The sequence below is a fragment of the Spinacia oleracea genome, chromosome 6, assembly GCF_020520425.1.
Source record: "Spinacia oleracea cultivar Varoflay chromosome 6, BTI_SOV_V1, whole genome shotgun sequence".
Classification (NCBI taxonomy): Eukaryota; Viridiplantae; Streptophyta; class Magnoliopsida; order Caryophyllales; family Amaranthaceae; genus Spinacia; species Spinacia oleracea.
Window position 1 is genome coordinate 74,948,166 of NC_079492.1, and position 23,286 is coordinate 74,971,451.

The window sequence follows — 23,286 nt, forward strand, 5'->3', positions numbered from 1 at the left end:
AACGCCATGTGGGCTGCGTGTGTATGTGCAATGCTACGTACGACCAATTCCTTGGTCGTTTAGGATTGCTTGATTAAATCGTTTTCCTAATTCTACACGGATTAAATGTTTTTGTGTTCGATTAAAACATTAATTTCTAAAGGATTAATTTAACTAGAATTCCAATAGATTTAGTTATTTGAATCCTAGTAGAAATCTAAGTCTGTTATTTCCACCCTATAAATAAGTGGTTCATAATCACAATTTATATACAACAATTTATATAGTTTAAGTTTAAGTACGAATTTAATAAAACGCCTAAAATATATTATTAAGCTTTCGAATAAAACTTAATACCTTAGAGAATATCCTAGTTGGTTGAATCTAAGGCGTTGGAGGGGCGACATTTGGAGTCCTAAACTTGTTCTTGTTCGGTTCGAGAGCAGCTAGGGAAGGCACGCATCACATGTATATATCCTAAATTATGCTAATTTAATATGTGGCAATTAATTTGGATTTCTGACTTTATGGTTTTTCCGCATGAAATATATGTTTTATATTTGTCATAACCTAACACTGATGAGCTAGACCCTTCGTCATCTTCAATTGTTGTTGTGAACAGATTCAACATTGTGGTCCTATTTCGTTCCACCCTCTTCAACCCTATAATATTACTCGCATAGAATAGGGTTTGCTGTTGACGAGATTGAAAGGTGGTTAAAAGAACCACGAACTTTATGCATTAACACACCAATTTCAATTTCTGCCTCCGGTTCAGTTTTTTTGCACTTTGATTTTTTGTGCCCTATTCTTCCACAATTTACACAGAAAATGAATACTCCCTCATATCTAATAACAACCCAGAATTTTCGACCAACTGGGTTTACAATAAAGAAACCCGGAACCAGCGGCTGATTGAGCTCAATCCAAATTTTAGCTCGAAGATATTCCTTAGGAACATATGAAAAGGCCTTTGGATCTTAGTGAATGACTGTAGCAAATTTTGATAAAGCTTTCTTTACCACTTCCAGTCTGTTATATTTCAATGGAATTCCTTCATCCGTTACCCATATAGAGGTTTTATCAAAATTATGAATTTTCATTGCGATTTCAGAGGAAATAGGATGGAAAGAGATAAAGGCACTTTGAAAACATGCACACCCTTTGTATAAAAGTACATCCCGATCCCTGGCTTCTTTCCAATAGAAGAAGAAAATCTTCCTCTTTGATTTTGGAACTCGTATAGGATCTCTTAATCTCCAACAATTACTCACCCAATTTTGGAACTAATTTTCAGTAAAATCACGATAATCTAAACACTTACCAACAACATCCTGTTCTAAGTTATTCGTTCCATGAACTTCATCTTCACCTTGTACTTGTATTAATGGACCCATTCTTTTTAATCCATTCGCAAAGCGTTCATTTTTTAGAGAGAGGGGCTCCCAATTTTTAGAGAGAGGGTTTTTAAAGTCAAAAGTGTTGTCACCGCTTTTTCCAATTCAAATAATAAGCACGTTAAATTCAAAATTTCCGTCCTCTTCTTCTCTCTTCAAAGGAACGAGAAAATGGAGTGGAATTCACCTGAACCTCCGCGGAGTATCACAGTTCGCCGAAACCCGCACCGGAGTGCAAGACCGACCACCACAAACGCCGCACCAAAAACCTCTACCTCTCATTCTCTTTCCTCTAAAAATCTGAAAATCCCCAATTTCCCACTTGATGACATTTTATCTATGGATATCCAACTCAATACAAACCCTAAAATTCCATCCCCAAATCCTCCAAATTCTCTCAACGTCTTCCTTAGAGTACGCCCCCTCCCAATCGCACCTCCGAAATCGAAACAGATTAAGCCGAGTAAACCTAGTAAGAGTTGCCTTACCATCAACGATTCTCAGTCTATTACGATTTCGCCCCCAATTCGCGATAATAGATTGAAATCAGAGGTTTTCAACGGATTTTCCCATGTTTTTTCCTCTGATTCTTCTCAGGTTTGTTGTCTTAATTTCCCACATTTTCTAGGTTTTTTGTGAATTTTTTTTTTTTTTTTTTGGGTTTGGAGTGATTGCGTTATTGTTTGGGTGTATTTTGGTTGTAATTCTGTAGGATGAAGTGTATGAGAAGCTGATGAGACCAATGGTTGAGGAGTTTCTTAATGGAAGAAGCGGGCTTTTGGCTGCTTTAGGGCCTAGTGGCTCTGGGAAAACTCACACCGTTTTCGGGTCTGCTAAAGAACCCGGTTTGGTGCCCCGTGCTCTTCGCCGCATTTTTGAGTCTGACGCAGGGAAATCATCTTTGGTGTCGAGGTGATTTAGCTAGCATTTTTCCTTTTGAATTGAACTAATAGTTGAATTTGTGTGTGTATGATGGTATTTTGTTTCTGCTCTCTGTTGCTCTTTCGAATTCTCTGCTGCGTAATGATGATATCAATTGTTTTTCTACTGTACCATTGGCAAGAATTTGATGGCTTCATATCTAGATTGTGTTCAATAAAAACAGTAGTAAATTTAGACTTTGGAGGGGGAAGCTGGAGGATAATTGAAGAGAATTATTCAATTTCTTTTATCATCATTGGGATTAGGGCTTGATACTGTTGTTCTCCGTATTTAATATCTTTTTTGCTGCTTATAATTGTTTTGCTTGGTATAATTTGCGTTATATGATGAATATCATGAAAGTCAATTAAATGGCGACAAAGCTAGAAAAAACCTCATGTTTTCATTTGTGTACTATTTGCATCATTTGTAGTCTTATAGATGTTTTTTCTGCTCTACTTATCATGTAAGCAATTGGAGGATAAAGTTCGAACGATATTTCAACTTTTCTGATTCCATTATGAATCCATATTGGACTATTGGAGGGCTTATTTTCTTTTCTTGTGACAGGTCGATTTATTTATCCGTTTTTGAAATACATTCAGAGAAAGGAAAGGGAGAAAAGTTGTCAGATTTGACTCCAGATGGGTCTGATATCTATATGCAACAATCTGCTGTTAAGGGCCTTAAAGAGGTCCGTATTTGATAGTTAAAATATTCTCATTCACTTGGAATATGGAGGTTTGGTCCGTATTTGATAGTTACGGTATTCTCATTTTATTGGTACATGCACATACACAGATATTGGTCAAAGATGTTGCACAAGCAGAATCTTTACTAACTCATGCAAAGTCAAAACGCGCCACTGCAACGACAAACTCAAATAGTCAATCCAGGTTGGTGACGATTAAGTTACTAATTTGGTAAATTGGTTGGCTTGACTGTGGAGTTTTTGAAACCAATCCCTGTTGCTCATGTGTATATTTGCTATCATCTTAGCCGCTCACAATGCATAATTAACATTCGATGTGCTGCTGAAGACACGGAGGGAGAGAGTGAAGCAGTATTGACTTTTGTTGACCTTGCTGGTGCTGAAAGAGAAAAGAAAACTGGAAATAAGGTGAGCTGCGTTATTTTGGAGCTCAATATAATGATGAAAGAATATCTTGGGAGCTGAAAGATTGAAAGAGCACAAGTATTGGCCTGGTTGATTTTCTAAAAACACTTTATCCACTTAGATAAAATCTTTATGGGGATAGGAAGCTGTGACTCGAGTTGGTGCAATACCATAGGTTTCTGTAACTCATAAGTTACATTGTCAAATTCCTTGATGACTGACTAGGCTCTGACATTATTCTTATTTTTGATACTGATTCCTTATTTTGTTGTGAATGCGCCTGCTCTTAGAGTTCACACTGGTATTTCTTGGTAAGTGAAATCCGTAGGGACGTTCATTGTGGTCCAACAATAACTAAAAGCAATAAATATTTCTCGGTTTTGCAAAGCCAAAGGCATGCAAATTTAGAATTATACAGAAAGTTCAAAATTCCAGAGATTTGTGTTTCAGTAGCCTATAAGCAAACTTGAAAACCCACACCAAATATCGAAAGATTATATTTGAAGCATTGCAATTGGTCTTGGAGTATTTCTAGTAGAGAGTCAGAGAAGTTCAAGTTTCTGAAAATAAAGATGCATTAGTGTGGTTAGGATTTTATTTGAAATGAAAGCCCGATCCTCATCTCTTGAGTTGTCTTTATGTTGTGCTGATGGTGTATCTTATCTCCTTGCAGGGTGGAAGGCTACTTGAAAGTAATTTTATCAACAACACGTCAATGGTTTTTGGCTTGTGCTTGAGAGTATGTATCTTGAACTCTTTGCTTGAATAAGTGATTTCTAACTTCGTTTAATCATTATCATTACCCCCATTTCCTTCAAAGAGGCTCCCCCAACAAGCGGGGTAGGGGGGGGGGGGTCGCACATACGCAACCTTGCCCCTGCAGGGAGGCTGTTTTCAATAGACCCATAAACGGTAACGGGATAACCATCTTCTACTTCATGGGAAGGTAGTGAAGAGGTTTTGAGAGCCATTTTGATTTAGTCCAAAGTATCCCAAAGCCAAAAGAACAAATGAATCTTTAGCTCCATCAGAAATGGACAAATCTAACTTCCTTTATATTCAACATTTTTTGTTATGAATACATTTGACACTTAGTAATACTTTATCTACTAGTTACCTTTGTGATTTTCATCTGTATTTCTGCACGAGGATATGGTTGAATTGTTTACTTCATTCATACTGTGAGTGTTATCATTCTCATACTTGATGAATTCTTTTTTTTGTTAGTCATTATTGGAGCATCAGAAGAATCCTAAAAAACCACTGCAGAAACACTTCAAGAGCTCACTGGTAACTGTTACTTTCAAAACCTTCTCCTATAATATAAGGCTAGACTATTCTAACCTCTGCTTCAATTGCATTTTTTGCTAGTATAAAACCATCTTTATATTTTCACAAATCATCAGTTTATAATGATATTCTTGAATACTTTCCAGGATAGGACAATATTCAAATTGTCTTCTACAACTACTTTTTTAATCCTCGACTCTTAGTGTTCATTTGATGAAAACTGACTTTTCTGCATTATTCTTAAAATAAAGCTGACAAGATATCTACGAGACTATTTGGAAGGCCGGAAGCGTATGGCTTTGGTATGTCATTCAGTGACCAATATCTCGATTTTCTTTACCCTTTACTTCTTTAGACATTTGTGACAAAAGTTTATTGTAATTCTAAAGTGCATATATAATGATAATAAATTTTAATCTATCATCAGATCAAATGACTATACAACTTGATTTAAGGAAAAATTTGCTGATCTTGATAATTTACAGATTTTGACAGTAAGATCTGGGGAAGAAGATTACTTTGATACGTCCTCTCTCCTTAGACAGGCTTCACCATATATGGAAATCAAGTAAGTCTTGCTACTACTTTTATTTGCCTCTAGTAGCTAGATTGATTAGTATTTTAATTTATATGGTGTGAATTTCTCTCTTTTCCTCAAGGTTCTGTGACATTGAAGAAACTTTGAATTTACCCCGGAATAAGAGGCGTCATCAGATTATTGGCAATGAGCAGAAGAAAAGAGTGAAGTTGACTATTGCTGATGGCAGGGTACAATATTTTTTGTTTTGAATGTTCTATACCCTTCTAATTACTGGTTATGCTTTATCTGTATGTTATTCTTCTGCGACTTGTTTGTTTGAATTACCTATTTTTATATCGCCGTAGTCCAAAATGAAAAACGCTTTCTTCAAAAACATTGCACATCCATCAGTCTTGATGTTTCCAAATTTCATGGGAACACGTGTTTGATGTTTCCATAAGCAAAGACAATATGCTCAAGGGATTCAATTGTTGAGATTTTATGGTCAGCAATTACTGCTGCACAATGGATGCATCTCTAAGTTGGTTTCCGCCTTGTGTGAATTATTATGTAAAATGTTTTTTGTGCTATACTGTTGATGCAAGTTTCACTTTTACTAACAATTACAGATATCGCTTTTACAAGTTAGTTACTCTATGTCTTATATATACTGAATTTGGATATGTTTCGTATCTAATAAGTTGAAGGAATAGTGCTGGTATTTCCAAAGTTTATGTGAATAATACATATACTTGTTTCTAGGATACGTTTTCCCACTCCGTAGACGGTAGATTTTCTTTGGTATTGGTATTATTCAATTCCTCACATTCAATTCCAAATTATATGTTTCGGCAAGGTAAGAATTATAAATTCTTCATTTCAAATTCACTGTATACGAAATTTTTTCTCCAATCAACAAAAAATACAGATCTTTCCACATCTCTATTGATTTTCCCACACTAATACCAGACGCCTATAAAACCAAAATAACCAACTAACTTGAGGTAGAAACAATCCAAACAATGACAAAAGAAATTCAAAACAAGAAGTAAATTTCAAAATCATTTTCATTTTTAATCCAAGCTACGAAATAACATTGACTATTGAATAATGGCGGTCTGTAATTCCCTTCGGTGAGTGAAGAATCCCTGGCATATGTGCCTCTAGTGAGTGAAGCAGTGACGCCTTTCAGTCGCAGTGCTGAACTGCTGACAGAGAGGTGTCGAAGCTTATGGTGGTTGTGGATTTGGAGGAGAGAAAGAGGATAGAATTGTGAGGAATGGATTTCCAAATGAATTACGACGAAACAGAGTTGATAATGTAAGCTGGGTAATTTCAAATGACTGGTATTAATTTTATTTCAATTCCTTCAATGGTTGCCTTTCTAATTTAACCTAAGTTTTTTGTCCAAATCCATGAATAATTCTTTTCCATCCAAAAAATGGGTTCCACCAAATCCAGCACCGGAAATGAAATATGAGTTTCTTCTAAATAGGCCATAAGCCATTTTAGGACATAAATTCATGAATTATCATAATCACCATCATTATTGTCATAGTTATTCATATCTAGGTCTTCCAACTTCAATAACCTGATTTTCAATATGCTCTAGCACAAAATGAATTGTCAGATAAGTATATGCATGTTCATACTGTTTATGACAGTGCCTATGAACTACATAACCCAACTTTCTGATTACGTTGCTGAAAATGTCCTCATGCTTTGATGGTTGGTGTATAGATTCATCTTGATCCGTCATATTCTTAGCTAACTTTTAGTGTCTTATTAATCCTTTTACAGAATGATGTTACAGTGATTAGTAGAGATTCCGAGACCTTCCAGACAAAGGGTCAGTGAGAATGCATGTTCCTGTATTTCATTGAGGTCAGTATGTGTGTGTCTTTTTCCATTCTGATGCCACTCTATACGAATTTCAGAAGCTAAAAGTAGAGAAATCTTGGACGGAAACAATGGAATTCCTGTATCAAGAGTGGATGAGAATTTACTTCCAGAGGTGAATTGTACTGATTCAAACATACATAGGCAGTACTATTTCATGCAAGGTTTCTCCAAGGCTCTTTGGGTTGTATTGAAGCAGTATAAGGAGAGAGTCAAGGTTAAGATGCTTACTATTACAGTTTTAACTACCTCACTAATTATTTTGCCCGTGTTTCTATGGCCCTAACCCCTTGTGCATCATATGTTGGAAACAGACCATGCAAAAAGATATAAATATCCTGACAGAGAATCTTAGAGTTGGAGATGCTAAATATCTGGTGATGGAAGAAGAACTACTTAAGCTAAAGTCTCAATGTTCATGTCCAAATCAAGTTATTGGTGTGACCAGTTGTTCAATGGGAGGCCTAAATTCTGAACCCAGTTTCTGCGAGGAAGAGTTTACAGATCATGGTAAAGTAGTTTCTACAGACGTACAAGGGCTTGCATGTCTTGAATGTAAGGAAAAAGAAATCCTTCATTCGTCTGGGGAAAAGTGCACTCTCCATGTATGTGAGCTATTCGGGGTGGCAGCACCAGAAGAACCACATGAATGTTCTGTTTCAGAATGCAAAACTACTAATTTGTCCTGCGAGAAAGCTTTGCATACAGAAGGCAAAGTTGATGTAACTTTGATACCAAAATCATCTGAAAATCATGATTTGGAGGAGGAAAGTCAATCTGGATCCGTAACAGATGGATTACAAGAACTTCAGGGGTCTAGATGTGTTAATGCTTTAAAGGTTTGAACTTGATTATCTTTGATTACACTCATTATAGTTGTAGGTGTCTCCTTTCCTATTCTCTTCCTCCATCCCCTCCCTTTATTTTTAAAATTTAAGAACTGAAACTTAAATTTTAATGGAAATTAGAAAGACAATGGAACAGGTGAGGTTTTTTCTGAATTAGTTGGTAATCAGCTATGATTTTGTCTTGTCTAGGTTCATCTTGGGGATTCATCATCAGGGCCAAAGAGTATTCTTTCTGTTGATGAGAGTATTGACACTGATTTCATCTTGACAAGTCCTCACAAAGCTAACCTATCTTCTAATGAGTTGAAAATATTTTCACCACATAATCATCAGGTATGTAATTTAAAGATTGATATTGGACACAGTGACACACTGGTTAGTATGAATTACTTCAATCAGCTACTTGTTCGAATCATTGCTTAAGGTACATCAGTCGCTGATGGAATATCAAACTCCACATGACATGAGTAAAATTGATTGCCATGAGAGTGGTCAAAGGAAGAAATGTGATATTCAATCAACAGGTATTGTTACTTCTCTACTTTATTAATATCCTGCTGCTGTATCATATATATGCATTACTATTTTTTATTTTTTTTTGGCCATTCATATGCATTACTATTGGAATGAGCTGCAGCCCTTGTTCATGCATATGAGTTCGTACTTCCTAGTTCTTGGATATAAAAAGCTAAATACTTTCAGAATGGGGTTTATGATAGGGTACAATTTGTCATTCCATCTCATAGCAATTCACTTTTTTCACAAGTTTCATGTAATATACTCAGTATATTGTTTTTTGGATGAAATTTCATGTAATAATTCATACTATCTTCAAATCTTGTTTTTTATGCAGTAGCTGCTTGTCTTTAATGTCACTTGTTCAAAAATATGATGCATATGAGTTACAAGCTCTGATGACCCTCGTGATACTTCTTGTAAGTTGCCAAGTTTGAGGTGTTTTTTAAAGAGGGTGGAGTTGGTGACAATGATTATAGTTGGGCTGAAGTTGGTGTCACTGGGTTTTATTTATATATGCTTGGAGTTCAGTGAAAAACAAGTATAAACAAATGCAGCTTTAAAGTGAGATACCCCTTTCTATCATCAAAATCCTGAATTACAAATTTACAAGTACTTTCTTCCGAACTGCGATCTTTAAACCCTCGAACTTCATCTCGTTTGACATAAACCAACCTTGGGGAACACTCAACCTTCACTTTTTATCTACACTTAATGACCTCCCTACTAGCTTTATTCATAAAGTATTCTAGAATCCCTGCAAACAAACTTTTTTAAACTCTACACATAACATTAGGAAACCTCTACCTCACATTAAATCTGTCAATTAATAATCTTCCTAATTTGTCCTAATACTACTAAGAAATATTCCACATGCAGTCTACCAAGTATAAGAAACATCCTAAACAAATTCCCAAATGTCAGGCAAACTGCAAACTTCTGCTGCAGCAAGAGAGGATCGTGTAACATTGCATCTGTATGACATGGTTGTGTTCCACGAACTAGGACACTGCATGACACAACCCTGTCCTTTAGTTCATCACATATGTGTCCTTCAAACTTCGCTACTTTCCAGAATTTTCTTCCTCGCACAATCACCATGCCTAACTCTCGTGAATGGTCATGCCTTTCTCGTCATTATGGAGTTTGACCAAACACTGGTTGTCTAATAAGACTAATATTTTCTTTTTAACAGATGCTTGGAAGTTTATGGAGGATTTTGTTTTACTGTGGAGATTTCTCTCCCTTCCCTCACTCTCAGACTATATAAAAGGAAGAGAATGATGTTATACAGCTGAGCCAACATGTTGCTTGCACTACCTTTAGTAACTTTTGGCGCTGAGGACTTTCTTGACTTGGCCAAAATATAGTTAGATCCTCAGCTGAAACATTTTCCCTTTTGTAAGATAGAGCCGATGGTCCATACCTGTTGAATATTTGTAGTAGAGACTAGAGGCCATTTTAAGGCTATGAACCAAGTCTGAAGAGTCTGTGTGGATCGAAATTGTATCAATAGATTACCTTGTTACTAAGGTGGAACATGACCATGTGCAACTGGCTCATGATATGGTGCATGACCAGGTTTATTTCTTGTATGTTTCTCAGATGTCCAAAAAGAAAAAGAAAAAAAAAAGAATTCAGTCAAATCCAAAACATAAATAACAAAGCAAAAACTCTACCCGAGTCTGGTCATTCTATACACTTACCAGCTCTAGGTCTCTAGCTCCTTGCTGGTTACTTGTACTCTAACCGTGGCAGCTTTTTTGCCCCTAATTCATTAATGTTATTTTTTCAGAAATGTCTCTGTTGTTTGTGGATGGTTTTTCACATTGCATTCTGGTAGTTTGTTGTCTGTGTTTATCTTTTGACTAATAGCTTCAATATCTTCAGATGCTGCTGCTTGTTTGCACAGGTCACATGTTGTGGATTTGATAGACCAAGGCGAAAGTTGTGGCCGTGACACACCAAACAATATTGATAAAGTAAGATGGTTATTTTATTAAACTTGGAAGTATACTTATTCAATCTGTAAAAGATGTCATGTATCATTGTTCCTCTTCCTCCCAGGAAAATGCTGGAAATGGTCCAGGAAGCAAATCAAGGCTGGAAAAGAAGGAAACTTCTCACTCTAAACCTTCAAAAGCAGGAAGGCCTAAAAGGTAGACATTGTGAGATCTTTTATCATTGTTTCATGTAGCATCGTGACTCGTGAGCTATTTTGTCTAATCATTCCAATATCATTTTAATATTAATATTGCCTTTTCTTGTCCTGTGCCTTCTTGCTGATGATTTTTGGTCATCAGGCGACTTATGCCAGCTTCGTCATTGTTGTTGAGAGATACTGGTAGTATTGGTGCTATTGAGGAGAACATACACTTCAGGGTAATGTTCTTTATCCATGTTATTAATACCTCCCTATTTCTAATGGGCTTTTTTTTTCCTCCTTCACCTGTTAGCCATCCCATTAAAATCTGCATTAGGAGGGATAAGATGTTTCTTGGCTTGTCATACTGTCTTGACTCTTGCAAATACTATATACTATTGCACATCTCATGATATACTTATTGCTAATAGTGACTCATGGCCTCAGCTACTGATGTCAGAGATGTCCAATGAGTTTAAATATCCATCATAATTAACAGAGAAAATACCAAAAGGCCAAAGATGATTATAATCCTAATAGAAGAGATGTCCAATGTGTTTGAAAATCCTCTGAAGTCACAAAAGTTTCATGTTATTGTGTCATTGTATCAGAGATACTCCAACATACATGTTTTTGAAAAGGGTCCAGAAGTTGAGTCCTCTGTTTGAATGCATTCTGGCTGCATAAACCGTACATGAGAAATCGCCAGGAAAATAAATGGTTGATAGAAGTATATAAAGCTTTCTTGTGAATCTCCGAGAAATCCGCTCCAAATATCCTTGTAGGAATTTTTGTTATTTACAATATGTTTAAATTACAATGGAGTAAAGGAACTAGGGAAGGGTGAGGGGCGAGCGGAAGACGAGGGGGAAGGGAATGGGGAGGGAGAGGAAGGAAGGAGTAGATTGTCGTGTTCCTTCCAAAAGTTACTAGTATTCAAACTTAGAAGGATTGGTTTAAACTAAAGGATAAGCAAATTTGATTTGTCCATTTCCCTTCCCTTCCCTTCCCTCATATTCCTCTTCCTCTCTTTCCTCATCCAAAACACAGAGTCTCTGGTTAACAGGCCATATTGCATTTTGGTAGTCAAGGTTTTGACACTAAATACAATCAGTAGAGAAATGAGTAACATTCTGAAGATGTTGCTAGTATGTATACAAGTTCTCTTTGTTCCCATGCTCCTTGAATTATGATGATGCTACCAATATCAGTGAACTGCTTGGTATTCTAGTGAATTAAGGTGTTAATCGAGCCTATAGAGGTGTAAGGTGGAAGGTTAGAACCAAGAATAGTTTGTCTAAATTAGCGCAACAGTAATGTGAGTAACCAATACCAGCAGTATCAGAGGTACATGCCATTTCTCTGAAATTTCAAAACTGATGTTACAGTTTCAAATCTGAATGGGCCCCTTGCCTCCGCAGTTGTTGGTCTTATTTCATTATATGGTTGGCTGTCTTTGCAGGGAGGTAAAGGTGGACAAAAGCTGGTTGAAGATGAACATAAAAGAACCAAGGGCAATGCCTGTCTTATGCGACTACTGAAGAACCATCTACCTCGATAGTATGCGACTGCTTAAATAGCGTAACCTTTTAAAGATGGAGCAGTTCTTTTTTCCTTGTGCTCAGTTGCAGATATGGAAGTGTTTATGCATAATTATATGTAGTCCACATTGCGTGTAACCCTATCAAGGGGAGGGGTTTGCTTGTATGTACATCTATCTTAAGATTTATGCAAACTGCAAGTACATGTTTTTGTACTAGTTTTAACCCGTAACAAACGACTAAGGGGAGGGATTTTGTTGTGTAGATAAGTATATTTCTAAGGTTCTTTTGGCAGATCAACAACCATCAGATTGTACAGCTTATGAATTACATATTGCGCTTTTGCATAAATAACCTGGCTTATCTACGGTAGATAAGCAAGAGGCATCGATATGTGGGGAAAGCTTTATACTCAACAATTTATGAATATGAGTGAACAAGATCCAGATGTTAAATTTATGAGTTCAGAACTCATGAACTGTGTAATAGGTATTGGTTGAAACTTATAATTAAAACGTTGTTTTTTTCTGCATAACATATGCTGTGGGAGTTTTTCCAATAGATGATGACGATGAGGTATTCGGTTCCACGTAGCGCCTAGTCCGAGTTCCGGCTGGTAACATCACCTGCAAAACAAGAATATTCCCATAAGAATAATTTCTCCGATGGTTAAGTAAGATTAGGCTTTTTAAGAGAGAAGAAATGCTGAATGTAGAGAGAGAAGAGAGCAATTAATGTCATGAATAGTGATGTATTCAATGTCTAGAAACTTGTGTCCCTTTTTCTTGAGAATTGAGGGTATTGCCCCTCCCTATATTTGTCTCTTTAGGGGAAACCCTAAGAGGAAAGTATTTGATTGGTTGGTTAATAATGAGAGGACATGTGTCATTGTCAAGACATTCATTTCTTGAGCCATGGGCCATAAAGTATAATTGACACATTACTTCATACTTGAGCCATCTAGAGAAGGCTACGGGTGCCATGTGACTTAATTACCTGTCTGCGCAGCGCCACGTGTCAGGCCTTAATAAGGCCACGTAGCCTGGGTTTGTTTTACCGACATCATTTGCCCCTCAAGAAGGGTATTAGTGTAAAATTGCATCATCATTACCCATTCTTGACCGTTTGATTTCCAATGCATGATTTTTGGTGCATTCCTAGTGGGCCACGTGGCCGCTTTTGTCATTGTTTCCCCTCCCTATATATAGAGGGAGGGTAAAAAGATTTTTCACTTTTAGGTTTTTTACTTACCCCGCTTTTTAGAGAGATTTCTAGAGAGGTGTCCATGCTTCTCTCGCCCGGTTTCTAGAGATTTCTAGAGAGGTGTCCATGATTTCTAGAGATTTCTAGAGATTTCTAGAGAGGTGTCCATGCTTTTAGGTTTTCTAAGTTTGCAGTAAAAAAGGAGGACGAAGACCATTTCCACCGCCGTTCGGTTTTTTTTTTTCCATCGCCCGGTTTCATAGTCATCTATTCCGGCATTTTTCAAGGTAAACCTTTATGCTTTATGTTTGAATTTACTCTTTAAGTCGTACTTTTCTTGTCAGCCCTCAATCGACGTTTTTGTTGTTATCAACTCACTGTCGTCAGTTACACTGACGATACCTCGGTTCTTGGGGCGTAAGGTTGGAACTTCTGGATATGGTGGTCTGATCTGCGTCGCACCAATATCCCTCATTTTTTAGCCCGTCGTTAAGTTCGGCCTCCCATTATGCCTCTTATGCAGGATAGGATGGCGAGGACGAAAAAGACGGTTAACATAGTTGATTTACGGCTAAGGGAACCACAGATGAACCCTTCTTTCTCAGAAGGGAGATCCATCAGAGTGCCGCCCGACGAGTTAAGCCTTACTCCTCCAGGCGAAGCTCAAAGCTCTCGTCATAAAAATACTTATTTTGATGAGTTTTGGATGGAGGAGACGGAGGGTGTTGGCCGTCTACTCGCCCGGCCGATTGGCTTGAGGAGTCGGTGCAAGAGGAGAGCGACGGTGGGGGTGAGTTTGAGGTTGCCGAAGAGCCCCAACTTGCTGCAGCTGAGGTAAGAGGGGAGGTGAACTCCCAGCGAATCAGATCCGGGTGGATCCTAAGTGGATGCGGAGAAACACGGAGAAGGGTATGCCGACCGCATGAATACTGGTCGGCTGCCGGCTAGTGAGGCCTCAACTATCTATGATGTGGGCCCCAACGAGTTCCCGGTGTACAACGGAGCATTAAGGATCAGCCTGCGCTTTCCCGTCCACCCTTTTGCGGGGGAAGTTCTGGACGGAATTGGCCTCAGCTTATGCCAACTGACTCCCAACTCTTGGTCAAGTGTGTTGGGATACGTGGCTAAGTGCGAATTGATGGGTTTGAAACCTTCTTTCAATGCTTTCCTTATGTTGGTCCGTCTTCAAAAGGCTAAAGGAGCCGATGGGTGGTTTCGGTTGGCGAATAGGGGTGAGTATGCTACCACATTTGATAAGCCGTCCAAACACCACCTCTGGAGATTAAGGTGGGTGGTAATGTGGACGGCAGACCATGAGATGGAGCTGAAATTTAGCCGGTGGCAACTGGACCCTCGCTTCACAGGGGGAAGTGAGCAGTTGCCGGCTCTGACCAAACAAGAGTGGGACCAGATTGCAGTTAACTTTCAAGCTGAGGCATTGACCGTGAGGGGAAAATCTCTCAATATTCCAAAGTCTCGGCTTTGTCCTGTTCCCAGTTTAAGGACCCGGTGTTTTTAGCGGCCGCTAGTCTAAACCATGGATTAGACCAAGGTATCTGGAGCAGTTTTTCTTAATCAATATGATTTATTTATTTCCTACTAATCGTCTATTTTTGTGCAGTCGTTGCCATGTTCAAGCTCCCATTTGCTGAAAAAGGTCAAGTCGGCACCAAGGAATGGCTGACTCAAATGGTGGAGCAGAAACTGAAAGGGATTGTCGGAGGTCCACCGACAAAAGTGAGTCTTTCTCTTTGTGAATAATTTTGAGTAGTTGGTGTATTTAGTTTTCATTCTTTCTTTTTGTTTGTAGAAAGGTGAAAAGGGTCAGGCTGGCCCAAATGCAAGGCCGATGATAGGCCGGTTCCTACGGCGGGGAAGCGTCCCAGCGTCAAGGCGGGGATTAAACGCCCCAAGAAGTAGGACGCTGTTGTGGGGTCCGCTGAATCTCCGGTCGAGGTGATTCCGATGGCGGTGACGCCTCTGAGGCAACATCCTCCGCCGGAAGGTTCAACAAGGAGGGAGGACGCTAGGCGGGAGGCCGCTCCTAAGAAGGGGGGTCCCTTCGCCTTCTTCCATCGAGATTCTCGACGGAGACGACGAACCGCCAAAGACTCAGGCTCCCGAGGCGTCTCATTAGCGGGACGACGAGGATAGTGGTAAGCTTTAGTTATGTTTCATGACATTATTTCGCTGTTCAGGCCTAATTAATTGACGGTCCCTACTTTTTTATTCAGCTCCTGATCGGCAGGCGATGGCTGACGAGGAGATTTGCAACATACCCCCCTCAAGGAATTTTTCCTCGAGGGACAAGGCCAAGATCATTTCGTCTGTGATCAAGGTCGTGCCCAAGGAGTATGTGGAGCAGTTTCCTCCTGCGGCAGACGCTCAGTTTGGGGCCATGCAGGCGACTCTTATGGATGTAAGTAGATTAATCAATGCCTGTTCCATTTTGGAACTTAACACTATTTCTAACTTATTCATTCTTGTCTATATTTGCTAATCCAGGCCCAGGGATTCAAGCGTTGGCGGGCTGACGTCACAAGTCAGCTCCATAGGCAGGCGCACAGTACAACCAATGTCGGGGACTATGCCATGGTGACGGTGGAGAAAGTTCGGCTGGAAATGCAGGAGTCAATAGAAGCTCAGAGTAAGGAGCTTTCCGTCATGCGGAGTGACAATAAGAAGTATTTGACCAAAATTAATGAGCAAAGACTTTCTATTGATACTCTGAATGTTAAAGCCCTCTCTACCCAATCCTACCTCTAAGAAGCCGAGGCAAAGATCAAGGAGGCGACATCCCTGAGGCAGCAGGCGACTCATGTGGAGGAGCTTGTTTCTGCCGCTCATACTGAGGTAGCCAAGGTCAAAGCTGAGGCTAAGGAAGCCGAGGCTGAGACGAGGGAGAAGACTCGCCGTGCCTGGGATGCTTGCATGAACGAGTTTTCGTTTGCCTAGTTCGAACGGCAGATTGAAAAGCAAGGCGTCATTATTGCCGCTGAGAGACTAGGCCTCCCCCCTCCCGTCTTTGAGGACTCCGACGCTGAAAGAGAGGAAGTAAACCCGCGGTCCAGGAGGGAGAGACATCTGCTCCGCCAACGCCAAAGCCTGCTGTCGGTGCAGGTCCAGATGGTGGGGACGTGCCGGCCTCTGCCAACTCTGCCGCTGCTCAGCCCTAGCTCCTATCCCCTTCTTCAAAAGATCAGTTTTCATAGCGCTGCGAGCGCTTGCAATGAATAATTTTAATTTCCGCGCCTTCGTGCGCTAGTTGGTTTTTAACGACATGGGCGTTTGTATTGGGAAAATTTTATTTTCTTTTCTTCGACTTCGTCCTTCGGTTTCGGCATTTATAACAATCACGCTTCGGCGTTTTATTTGCACTAAAAAATGTTGGATGTTTTCACTTGGATGTTTGTATTTTGTTGGTCAGGGATGGGTCCTTTGCCACAGGGGAAATATCGCAACCCCCTTTTTTTTCTTGAATAGTGCTCGCATGCCCAAGTTTATTTGTGTGTGATTGATTGACGCAAGTCAATTAATCAGTATGATTGCCGCTGAACTTGGGCATGGGACCGTCAACTTCTTGCTTGTAAACTTTAACACCATTTGTCAATCAAAATTTTTGGATGTACTACAGGCATCCCAAATAATGCCGCAACCACGTAGATTTCTAGTGACCTTGAGGCTGATCAGTTGTGATTCGTCAAGTTATCCTCTGCGCCGATGCCCAAGTTCATTTATATATGATTGCCGTTGAACTTGGGCATACGCCTGTCTAAGCTCAATAAATATGGAAACGGCATGATTGTGCCGCAGCGTGTAGGATTATTTCCTATAGGCTAGAAAACTAACGCCCGATTAGAAGAACGATTTTTGGGGCTTTGCCCCCGTCGAATTGTGGTAGCGGCATAATTGTGCCGCAGCACATAGCATTTACTTCATACATGCTAGAAAAATGACATTCGATTAGAAGAACGATTTTTGGGGTTTTGCCCCCGTCGAATTGTGGTAGCGGCATAATTTTTCCGCAGCACATAGGATTTATTTCCTACATGCTAGAAAAAATGATGTTCGATTAGAAGAACGATTTTCGGGGGTTTTCTCCCGTCGGAATGTGGTAGCGGCATAAATTTTCCGCAGAACATAGGATTTATTTCCTACATGCTAGAAAAATAACGTTCGATTAGAAGAACAATTTTGGGGGTTTTGCCCCCGTCGAACTGTGGTAGCGGCATAATTTTTCCGCAGCACATAGGATTTATTTCCTACAATTTTTGAGAAAATGACGTTCGATTAGAAGAACTGTTTTTGGGGGTCTGTCCCCGTCGAAATGTGGCAGCGACATAGTTTTGCCGCAGCACATAGGATTTATTTCCTACATCCTAGAAAAATGACGTTCGATTAGAATAACGATTTTTGGGGTTTTGCCCCCGTCGAACTGTGGTAGCGGCATAATTTTTCCGCAGCACATAGGATTTATTTCCTACATGCTTTGAGAAAACAACGTTCGATTAGAAGAACGATTTTTGGGGGTTTGCCCTCGTCGAAATGTGGTAGCGGCATAATTTTGCCGCAACACAAAGGATTTATTTCCTACATTTTAGAAAAATGACGTTCGATTAGAAGAACAATTTTTGGTGGTTTGCCCCGTCAAAATGTGGTAGCAGTATAATTAGGCCGCATCACATAGGATTTATTTCTTACATACTAGAAAAATGACGTTTGATTAGAAGAACGGATTTTGGGTTTTTACCCCCGTTAGACTGTGGTAGCGGCATAATTTTTTGGCAGCACATAGGATTTATTTCTTACATGCTAGAAAAATGACGTTCGATTAGAAGAACGATTTATGGGGTTTTGCCCCCCGTCGAATTGTGGTTAATAGGTGATCAGCCTATATTTGTGCTAATCTGGGCCACTCTTCAGGCTTCAAACGATTAGGCTTTAATTTCTTTTGCAAAGTTGCTAATCTAGGCCACTTCTTAGGCCTTTATTTAATTAGGCTTAGTGCGGTTTGCGGGGGTTAGTCATGTTAGTTTTATCGTGAAAGAAGTATATAATGTACGAAATAAGCAGTGTAGTATTACTTTGTAAGGAGAATTGAGCCAAGTACAAGGGAGACTACTACTCTACAGTGACCGTCAAATGTGTTTTGGTAGTGAAACTTCAAAACGAAGTTAGATGCTATCTAGAAGAAGTATTTCTTTAAATTTCCTGCATTCCAAGTTCGCTAAATAGGCCGACCCTACATGTCCTGGATGCGATAGGTTATGTCCCTAACTTCATCATATATTTCGTAAGGTCCTTCCCATGTAAAAGTTAGCTTACCCTGCTCATTGGCCCGTTCTACAGATTTCGTCTTTCGGAGGATGAAGTCTCCAATTTTAAGCACTCGCTTAGAGACTTTCTTGATGAGTTCTGATGATGTTGCTGAGAGGACTAAGGCTCGTAATGTTGAACCGACTGAGTTACTTCGCCCAAGGGGCATAACCAAATATGAGCACGTTGGTACTTCTTGGCCTCGAGAGGCTAACTATAGGCCTCCAATGAGGAAATCTAACCGTAAGCGTAAGGGTGACCCTCAACACTTTGAATCTAGGCCTCGAGGTATGCCCGTTGAGCGTATCGTAGCTACTCCCAAAAAGGTTGCGATGGGTTCTGCTAAAAATTACCGTCGTGAGAAGAGTAAGAAACATACGTGCACAGAGATGGCTCAAGCCTCTATTTCTTAGGTGGTTGAGACTCCGACCGTGGTTGCACCCGTTTCAGTTACTGCTCCCATTCCTGAGACTGAGTTGGTGATTGGTCTTCAAGCTGCTAGGGTGACTGAGGCCTTGGCAACTATGGAAGTAAGTGAAAATGAGCCTATAGTTTCCGTGGACATAGATGTAGGAGCAGTGTAGAAGCCAATTGATGCAAATTTTGTGAATGTCGATCTCTACAAAACTTTGTTTACTAACGCAGAAGAATTAGAGTAGTGTAATTCAAGGTGTTTGTAGGGTGTATGTGCCCTTTTAATTTTCCGATGTTGGATTTTTTTTTTTTTGCACTTAGTTTTTTTTTAGTTTGGTTTGCAAACTTATTTAAATTCAATAAATGCATCATTTTTATTTTCGTCATTGCTTGCAGACTAATGAAACTTTATTTTTATTTTCGTCATTGCTTGCAGACTTGTAAAATTTTTGCAAAATTATTTGGACTGAATCCTGGTTTGGATTGCCTACGTTTCCGCCTCAAGTAAACTTAATTTGGAATTAGGTCGCGCGTAGTTCTAGATAGAAAATTTATTTCTAGGTGCCTAATTTTAAACAAATAAGTTTGAATGAAACGTTATTGTTAAAACTGGTTAAAATTGCACGAAAAAATTGGAATTGCCTATATACGTACCCCCCAAGTGTTCTGAATTTTTCCGTAAGTGTGTAGAAAATTTCAGAACACTTTTAGCATTGGTGCTAGAAAATTTTAACGCACAAGTGTTAGGCGCGAGAATATTGTTGCGCCAACTTGGCCAGCGCAAGAGTTTTCTCGTGCCTGGGTGGATGATCCGCGTTGTTCCTGGTTCGTTTTCGTGTTTAATTGTTGAAGTTAATTTGCAAAATGGTCATGCACTTATAAGCTTTTTGAGCGATTTTATAGATGCTTTGCGACCTTGAGTGTGAAATGCTCAATTGTCCGTGTTTGATTTTTCTATTTGTGACTCAAGATCGTTTTGTGGGAGGAATTTGTAAGGATGAGATATGGTTTTCTTTGTGCAGGTGTTGGGTAGGCGTACTGTTATTTAGCCCCACTGCCATGTTTACGTGTTTTTATATTTTTGGGCCAAACTTTTGATCGCCTCTTTGTATTAATTTTCCCTTTGTATAGGCGTAATCTTGGGCTTCCCTTTTTATTGATCTCTTGATTGTTTTGGTTCTCCAGTACTTTAAGGATGGTACAGGTCAGGGTTATGGCATTTTCCTTCTTCGCACTATTTTGTTTTGATTCTTTGTTGGGCTTTTTTTTTGGCTAATGACGAGGATAAGGTTTACTTGTTTGGACTTAAGTCACTTTGGTCGACTGAGTGAGTCTCCGTTTAGTGCGTTTTTATTTCGTGTTTCGAACGTTTTTATAAAATCAAAATTTTATAATTTAAATATTTATGAAAAATTAATAAATTATATTAATTTCATAAATATTTAGGCGATTAATCGAAAATTCATTAATTAAAATAATTTTCCAATTACATGGACTTTAGGGATTAAAATTAGGGTTCACAAAAGATTCAAACTTTAACAAATTTTAGGTGGTCTTTAATCATGAGATCCCAATTAAATTATCAATTAAGTATGAAAAATCAAATCAAATTCGAAATTATTTGAAAATTCAACGAATTAATTATAATTACAAATTAGGTAGAATAATTAAAGAATTTAAATCTTGAATTTTTTAATTATATGCAGTAGGTCATTTATTAATTCAAGATTATTAAACAAGATTCGCAAATATTAATTTTAACATCATTAAAAAAAATTGTCAAAATTTTAAAACGCCATTTACATGCGGAATTCACTTTAAAAACATAAGATTCCGATCAAAATTGACAAAACTGTTGAAAATCCTGCGAACATATTAAATAATCGCATGAATTTGCAATTAATTACACGAAATTAATTCACCCCTTTAATTCTTTGCAAATTTATAAATTTAATCCATGTTAATGTAATTGATTAATCAATTAATTAGAGGCTCGTGATACCACTTTTAGGTTTTGAACAATCCAACTGACATGCGGAAAAATCATAATTTCCAGAATCCAAATTAATTGAACATAATCAATTAGCGTAATTCAGTTTACATACTTTGTGATGCGTGCCTTCCCTTGCTGCTCCCGAACCGAACAAGAACAAGTTAGAACGCCAAACGTCGTTCCTCCGTAGAAAGTCCACAGTACGTTCGGATACTCCTTAGGTTCAACCAACTAAGATATCATCCAAGGTATTATTAATTCGAGATCTCACTTTTTATGTGAGAGGCAAGGATGAGAAAAACACTCATGTATATTATGATCATAGACCACATATATATACGGAGCATGAAATAAGAAAACCCTAAATTTCCGAAACCCTAATAAATTAGGTTTAGGAAAGTTACACTTTAGGAAACATGCACAAATCCCTAACTAGATTTTAGGTAGTTATATGAAAAAAAAGTCCAAAACCCTTAAAAACAATTAAGGTAGCCGACCAAGGGAAGCTTGTGCCCCAAGCTAACTTGTCGTGTAAGCAATCTTGGTGCACCAAGCTTTCAGCCAGCCCATAACGCATCACAACAACGTTGGTCAGTAGGCTCGCATTGCTGCAGCGCTGGGCCTTGTGCTCGGCGTTGTGGCGTGGTGCTACTTCTGCCTGGCACGCGTTGGGTTGGCTCGTCGAGCGATGGGTCATCGCTTGTGCGTTAGCTCGTCGCTCGTTTCGCACTTCGGATTCGTTTTCCGATTTCGGAAAATATTTACGTTTACGATATTTCTGATTCCGACAATATTTCCAATTTCGACAATATTTCCTATTCCGATAATATTTCTGTTTCCGGTAATATTTCCGATTCTGGCAATATTTCTATTTCCATAATATTTCCGATACAAACCATATTTCCGTTTCCGATATATATCTTCGACTTCGATAATATTTATATTTCCATTATGAACCATATTTCCGTTTCGGGTAATATCTGCGATTCCGGAAAATATTCTCTCTTTGCCTTTTGATGAATTGTTTAGCTCCCACCAAAACCAACATCCATCATTTTCGAAAATCCATAATTAGAGTATTTACTGAATGTAACATTCACCTAAATACTTCATCCGTCCACGTACTATTTGTGTGACCTTACGGGTTCAGTCAAGCGTAAGTTGTGGCATTAATAATATTAATTCGACTTGAACTGAAGCGGCCTCTAGCTAGGCATTCAGATCATTTGATCTCATTAACTTGCTTAATTAATACTGAACCGCATTTATTAGACTTAGCATTAAATGCAAACTTGGACCAAGGGCATATTTCCTTCAATTACTCCGTATATTTTTATGCATTACTCTTGTGTTGTTAAGAATAGCACTTGGACAATGTCTAGTCTAAACTCTAGATGGATTATTATTTCTTTAAGGTTGATTATCTCACTGTTAAAGACCCTAAATTATTTAGAGTAATCTAAAGGAAAAATATGTATGACCACCAGAAAAGTGTGATAGAGAGTATTACCAAAATCTCGTTATGAGTGGTGGCAGTAAGATTACATGTTTTTAGATTATGGGTGAATGAACTCAACTACGTTCAGAATTATTTCTCGACTGAAATTATGTGGGGAGGAAATTACTGATGAAATAGGTAAGAAAACTTGTACTCCATTTTTCATGCAAATAATGTTGTCCTGCAGACATTATATCAAAAAAAGAAAAGTATTAAGAAATATTTTGAACCGATATCTTGTTTTCTTGTGGGTGAGAAAAATAATGAGTTACTGATGAAAATCATGTTTTACTGGCTCAACTTCATTCCATGAAGAGAATATGACATCCGATATTGAGAAAGAATTGAATGATAAAGATCATACCGAAAGTATTGGTTGTGGCCAATTGCGTTACATTTGACATGATTTATATTTGGTGGATATGGTAGAGGCCGGTCGTGGAGATTATTTCGTGAACTCACATCCCCACCTGAAGTGGGACTTCAAAGATATGAACTCATATTCTCACCCGAAGTGGGACTTCAAAGGTGGTAAAAGTGAGAAAGATAAAAGTGAAAATTTGACCAATATATGTTATCATTATGGAGGAAAAACTATTGGAGAAAAAAACCTTATTGAATACAAGTTGTTAATTTCTTACCACCCTTGGAGAGAATAATTAAAATTTCAAATGATTTATGTTGATTTTAA

The 23,286-nt window shown here is 38.6% G+C and overlaps 1 protein-coding gene across 4 annotated transcripts; it reads left to right on the forward strand.

Annotated features, from left to right (window-relative positions):
* The first annotated feature begins 735 nt into the window (after positions 1-735).
* LOC110800849 (kinesin-like protein KIN-6) lies at positions 736-12,503 on the forward strand. 4 transcript variants are annotated; one of them, XM_022006177.2, is made up of 19 exons: positions 743-1,973; positions 2,089-2,288; positions 2,868-2,991; positions 3,099-3,193; positions 3,297-3,417; positions 4,088-4,153; positions 4,642-4,704; positions 4,956-5,006; positions 5,190-5,272; positions 5,364-5,472; positions 7,025-7,073; positions 7,162-7,340; positions 7,438-7,962; positions 8,161-8,304; positions 8,405-8,495; positions 10,378-10,469; positions 10,555-10,646; positions 10,791-10,869; positions 12,093-12,503. In XM_022006177.2, the coding sequence occupies exons 1-19, from the start codon at positions 1,548-1,550 to the stop codon at positions 12,189-12,191; spliced, it is 2,688 nt and encodes an 895-aa protein (XP_021861869.2). In that variant the 5' UTR covers positions 743-1,547; the 3' UTR covers positions 12,192-12,503. The 4 variants fall into 4 exon arrangements, 2 of the variants coding, with proteins under 2 accessions (XP_021861869.2, XP_021861868.2); XM_022006176.2 differs by having other exon boundaries at positions 747-1,973; positions 8,396-8,495; XR_008922748.1 differs by lacking the exons at positions 10,791-10,869; positions 12,093-12,503 and having other exon boundaries at positions 736-1,973; positions 10,400-10,469.
* Positions 12,504-23,286: the final 10,783 nt, after the last annotated feature.